At 44.2% G+C, this 6,147-nt stretch overlaps 2 protein-coding genes across 2 annotated transcripts; both read right to left on the minus strand.

Annotated features, from left to right (window-relative positions):
• Positions 1-1,515: 1,515 nt before the first annotated feature.
• On the minus strand, positions 1,516-2,235 carry LOC6739331. Its single transcript, XM_002076201.4, has one exon. It carries the CDS (start codon positions 2,121-2,123, stop codon positions 1,707-1,709), a length of 417 nt encoding a protein of 138 aa, XP_002076237.2. The 5' UTR covers positions 2,124-2,235; the 3' UTR covers positions 1,516-1,706.
• A 225-nt stretch (positions 2,236-2,460) lies between these two features.
• LOC6739330 (protein deadpan) lies at positions 2,461-6,147 on the minus strand. Its single transcript, XM_002076202.4, has 3 exons — positions 5,488-6,147; positions 5,085-5,180; positions 2,461-3,995 (listed from the first exon to the last, which is right to left on the minus strand). Exons 1-3 carry the CDS (start codon positions 5,611-5,613, stop codon positions 2,910-2,912), a joined length of 1,308 nt encoding a protein of 435 aa, XP_002076238.1. The 5' UTR covers positions 5,614-6,147; the 3' UTR covers positions 2,461-2,909.

The following is a 6,147-nucleotide window of genomic DNA, read 5'->3' on the forward strand; positions in this document are numbered from 1 at the left end:
TCATGCATTTTTTCTCAAGGAATTTCGACGGCGCTCATATCCTGGGAAAACTAAGGGAGGCCCATTTCCACATTTCCCATTGCGCAAAGCTGTTCAATCACGACCATCTCACGGATACCGATAGATACACTTGTTACCCACAAGAAATCCAAATCGGCCCAAGAAACGCAGATAGCTGGGTCCATTCAGGACCTACATATTTTTGTTTGGCTGTGAGAAAAGCAGCCGATTTGAATTTGCCGATGCACAGGTAGCCGGGATACATTTCATCCTTTTCTTGCAGCAGAAAAGGATCACAGGGGCATATTCAAAATGTGTGTGTGGGAGAGTTCCTGCGAAACACCGCATGACTTTGTTTTCCGTACGAATAACTCTATTGTAAGCAGGGGAATTTGTCTGTGGGAAAATCAGTGCCAGAGTTTTTGAATTTTTGGCAAGTTAATTTGTTAAATGACAATTAAATATGCCGGAGACCCAAAGACAAAGCACTAAGGGGGCGCTAAGACGATTTCTGTTAATAATGCTAAACAAGTTTGCCCAAAAATTTGGTAGATGGCCCAACTCATATATGAACAAACTGATGGACGTGCGAGTTCCCACAGCGATTCCCAAGAATGAAATCAAAAGTAAAAACAAAAGTGATAGCCGAAACCCCACGGAAAACGCACAGGATTCCGATCCCAGCATCAAATCACAGCAAACACAGCGCACAAAGGAATGAAACCGAAGGATCCAGCGAGACAAGTGGAATGCAAGGAGGCCAGCGGTGGGGGGAATGCGAACCACCACAAAGCAAACAAGCACAGATAAGGGATCTCAAGGATGTGTGGGAAACACACGAACAAGTGCATCGGTATTGGGAAATGCAAAAGGATAATAGCGTAAAAGGAAATGGAAATTATGATAATTTTCGATCGCTCGGCGAAGGTGTTGTTCCTTTCTCACAGCAGGATCGGGTAACAGCAGCGCCGATATGATTGAGTGTGGGAAGTACCGGGATCGAAATGTTGGAGGATCCGAGTCCCTAAACGGCAGCGACGGGGGCGACACTCGACAGCCACACGCAAGGCAGCCGCAGGACGAGAACAGGCTGTTGCGGAAGTTATTACGGAAGTAAAATCAAATTGTGAAGAACAATTAAAAAAGGGTCGAAAGGGAAAGGCATGGAATTGGAAAATAATAATGGGATATGAGGATGTAATTCTATTTGTATCTGGATACCTTATTCAATCCTTTTCATTCAGAGAGATCAAAATGAACAGTTTAGGTCAAATCTAACACAAATGTTTTGCTAACCAATGGTTAGCTAAATATTAATTTTAATGTTATTTTATTATTAAAAAATTATTATTATAATAAAGATTCATATTTTGGGGCTTAAAATTAAAATTGAAATCCTGTAAAATTGTTCATTTTATACAAAGGCCATGGAACATACTTTTGCCACAATATCAAACGACATCGTACAGATAAACAAAATATAACTTAACAGTCGATTCTCTTGACTATCAAATATCCATTACTTTACTTTAACTTTATTATTGCGAAGTAATATAAGAAAGTAAAAAATCAAAACATGGAATAATTGTATGAGTAACAATTATAATAACATTGGAGATAACACGTTTTAGGCATTATAGTATATAGTATGGTATGGTATATATTATAAGGACTTATAATTAGAAAACATATCTAGAATTTACAGCTCAGATAGATCCAGCCTCATTTTCCTGTGTGTAGCCAAACAATCTCTTCAGCATGTTGTAGATTATCATTTGTCGCGTCACTTCCGCCTCGTACTTTATATAGTCCTTGAGACGATTCTGATTATAGAGCTGGTCCAGCAGATCGAACAACTCCATTTCGAGGGCTCGCAGTGGGGCTTCCAGTTCCGGGGTGTGGGTACCAGCGAACAAGGCCTGCATGTAGATGGTGGAGATCTTCTCCAGAGCGACATCCAAGCTGTTCAGAATGGTGTCCGCGGGATCGTGTAGGAGCTTCACAGGACCCGTGAGCTTTGGAGAAGCACGGTACTGGCGCAGACCATCTTCAGGACTAGCTGCCAAACTAATAACTGGCAGGATCGCCACAGTTAGTAACACTCGAAACAGATTTCCCGGCATGGTAAAAGTTGAATTTTTCGATTAAATTGTTTTAATAATTTCTGAGATTTTTCAATGCACGCCTGAAAGTCACTGCGCGCTCTTGATTGCAATAATTTTGTTTTTTACACACTGAATATATTTCCAGTGCTTATATAGCATGGATTGGGAGCTTTTGATTGGATTATCTTTTCAATCGAACCTTGCGAAAACATTGAACATATATGACAAGGCTGTTTCCGTATTGGTTTGATTTCAGCTTCCGATTTTCCAATGAGTTCAAGTACTAGATTATTATTGCGATCTTGAATTTCTAAATTCTAAACCCAAAGAACATTAAATTTCGATTGATTTTTTCTTTGCAGCATTTGTCTTTTATTATGATTATTTTCACTCCATCGAATTTTGCATTACCTATAAGTTAAAATTACAATCGTTAAAATAAAACACTAAAATAGAAACGTGAATGACCTAATGATAAACGCTATACAATGAAAACTACATAACTTAAATAGAAACACGTTTAATTGTTTAAATACTTGAGCAGTTAATGAAACATTAAAGAACATAATTAGTTAATGAACTACATAATAGTCGTATAAAGCGCTTAAACGAGAACTACACAAAAAATATACAAAATCACAGCTGAACTTAAAATGAAGAATTCGAAACGGGGATACATAAAAACATATAGAAATCGTTGAAACTTAATGGGGTTCTAAAGCATTGAAGTGATCTTTGAAAAAATTGCAATTAAATAAATTAACAATGTATAAACGTAACATAGCAGTGGCCTATGCAGTTGATCTACCACGGCCTCCAAGCGGAGCTCGACTTTTCGATGGCGCCTGCTAGGAATTTCTTGGACGAGGGTTCGTCCAGGGAGCAGTCGCTGGACTCGGCCTCCGCCTCCCTGTCGCGCTTGGCGATTCCGCTGGTGGAGCTCACTTGCTGTTGCTGCAAGTGGGCCAGCGGTCGCGAGCATCCGCTGCTGTCGTGGCTGCCGGCACTCAAGTTGAGGGATCCGCTGGTGTTGAAGGAGGTCTCCGCGCTGGTTGGCGGCGGAGTTGAGAAGACGCCGGCGAAACTGTGCTTGCTCATCACATCCACGGTGGGCGAGGCTGCCCGCGACTCCTCGCAGTGGCTGGAGATGGAGGAGATGGGGCTCAGCGGTGGGCTTGTGCTGTTCTTCACCGGCAGTTGCGTTTGGCCGGGCAGTGTGTGCATGAGGTTTTCCGGAAGATTGGCCGGAGCTGAGGTATTGACCGGTTTGCTGAACGCGCTCATCCGGAAGCTCTGTGTGTAGTCATTCAGATGCGTGGGATTGGCAATGCTGGCCAAGGCGGCACTGGCTGTTCCAGCTGCGACTCCCGCGGCGGATCCTGGCCAGGCAAAGGGTCCCGGAGGCGGAGCAGCGGATCCGGTATTCGGCATGATCAGGGCAAACTCTCCCGAGGGCAGGCGGGAGGGAATTAGCTGAAGTCCGCCCATTTGGATGGCCGGGGCCGACGAATCCGTGCGGCTGTTGTTGTTCAAGTCCTGCGGCAACGAGGGGAACAGCGGAGTGGGAGCAGCCGTGACAGCTGTTGCGGGAAACAAGCCACCACGGTATCCATTGCTGAAGTTGCTCATCGAACCGATCTGCTCCAGACTATTGGCACACTGGTTCAGGTGGGCGCTGAGCCGCTGACGAACACCGGTGTCAATGCCATCCATTTGGCTAACATAGCGGTTCACCTCCTCCGCGCACTCCACGAATCCCGTCTTGAACTTCTGGACCACGCCGGGATCCGATTGGATGGCCATGTTGAGCTGCTGGCGCTGCACCGACTGCAGATGCTTCACCGTCATCTCAAGTATGTCGGCCTTCTCCAGTTTGGTATGACGAGCCGGCTAAAAGTAGAGAAGAAGAAGGAACCAAAGTCAGATAATGATGAAATGGGGATGGGGTGGGAGATGGTCGGGCTAATTGTTTGGGGCCCTACAACAAGTTCAATGGCTTGGGAAAAAGCAAAGTTAAGAAGCACGTTTCGTGCCTCATATGTCCAACTATTCGCGTGTAATCTGCAGTCCACTTCAGCCGAGTCCACTCTGTAAATATCACACGACCAAGGTGAGATTCAGCAACTCCAGCGAGAAGAACGACTGATCTTGCTACCGTGCACTGAGCAAAAAGAGGGTTTAATGTAAAATTTCCTGGCTAGTGGATATTGGTGATGGAAAAGTGACTTTCTTTAGTAAGTGGTTCTAAACTAAGCTATTCTCCGATCTTATCGTTTCCGATCTCAGAAGAATTTGGGCACAGAAGAATCCAAAATGTTCTTCCTGGTCTTCTTTTTCGCACAGTGCGATCTTCACCAGTCTTCGGTCCCCGATTGTCCGTCCCTTTCTGGCCGCTGGGACTGCATATTTTAGCAAAAGGTTCCCACGCAGGTCGCTCGCCAGCCCCGCCCCCTCAACCTCCCCCGCTCCCCTGTCTGAACCTTTTGTTTACTTTTGCTTTTTTCCCTCAATGTCTTTCTTATTTGATTTTTGGTCCGGCTCTCCTGCAGAATTCTGCGGCGGCAAATTTTACTTGATTTCTGCTTTGTAGTTTCTCACAGCAGGATCACTCCTTGGAAACTGGTTTCGTTCGCATCTCCGGCGATTTCTGCGTAATTCCTCGACTTGTTAACACTTTTTGGTCTCTTGACTGACTCCTCGTCGGCGCTCTAGTGTAATGATCATCAATAAAATTTAATACTCAATTAGAGCCCTTGGTTTGTGTTGTTTTTTTTCAGTTCTTGTGTCGTAGGAGTTCGTTTTTTATACAGTTTTTTGTTCTTTTGTAGTTCTGCCGCCCTTCGGACACTTGTGCCTCAAGGGTTTTTTTATGGGCTGACATAATTTATAAGAGAGTGAACCGATAGGGATCGGGGGCTAGTTTCTAATTCGCGGGCGGACCGCTCCTTTTCTGCTTTGACTCTCGGGCAAGATACTTACGTCTTTTTTCATCGCCTCCAGGATAAGGGACTTCAGTTCGTTGAGGCAGTGATTAATGCGAGCTCGGCGACGTTTCTCCATAATCGGTTTGTTTGTCTGGAATAGAAAGGGGAAATCAATTAGTTTATTTTATTTTATAGAAATTGATTTCAGCTTAGGGAATTTCTTTGTTTATATAAAACAAGGTCTTCACTTGATTTTTAAAATTAATTTAATGATTTACATTTTTTAAGCCATTAAAAATCGATTGTAAAATAAACTTTATCAGTATCTCTGGATAGCATTGGATTCAAAACTATCCAGGGTGCTAGTAAACTCTGCTATTTTTTAGTATGCGAGTCTCTATGTCACTATTTGTAATAACATAAGATCCCGCGATATCATCGCAAAATAGCGAACTCACCTTTCTCAGTTCTGCTTTTGACAATCCATTGGGATTGGACATGCGTCCATTGGAGCCATAGCTGTCGCTATAGCCGTTGGAGCAGTCGAAGTCGTCGTCGGAATTAATATCGTTTTTGTAATCCATTTTGTAACGATTTAAATTTGTATATCCAAGTGGGAGATAATCCAAGATAGTTCTGCTTCGATTTGGTCTTTTTCACAACACAATAACTTTGGTTCGAGTACGAAAATAGTTATAACAATTATTGCACGTACTTCTTAGTAATGTCCGAACAACAAAAACTTAACAGGCGGTACGCGTTTCAGATCGTTCTGGTTATCGAATCGTAGTATTCTAAATGTTCATTCGAAGGAGAGCGGCAGACGACCGCGCTCGCGAGATGCCAAAAGGATACTGATCCTCCGAGGCGACGGGCACCAGCTAAAAACGAATCGGGTCGAAGCCGAAACGAGTCCCCGAGTGAAACCGAGGGACTCTCTTACCTGGCGACGCGGGCAGCGGCAGCGGCAGAGGCAGGTAGGCAGCCCAACGATCGCCGTCCGCAGACTGAGAACTTTTCACCGCAGCAGCGCAGTTGCACTCAAACGGAGAGTGAGTGAGTGCATAACCACCCCAATTCCAATGAGTTCGCGCTCGGAGTGAGATTTAAGTGAGTAC

This window comes from Drosophila simulans, chromosome 2R (assembly GCF_016746395.2).
Source record: "Drosophila simulans strain w501 chromosome 2R, Prin_Dsim_3.1, whole genome shotgun sequence".
Taxonomy (NCBI): domain Eukaryota; kingdom Metazoa; phylum Arthropoda; class Insecta; order Diptera; family Drosophilidae; genus Drosophila; species Drosophila simulans.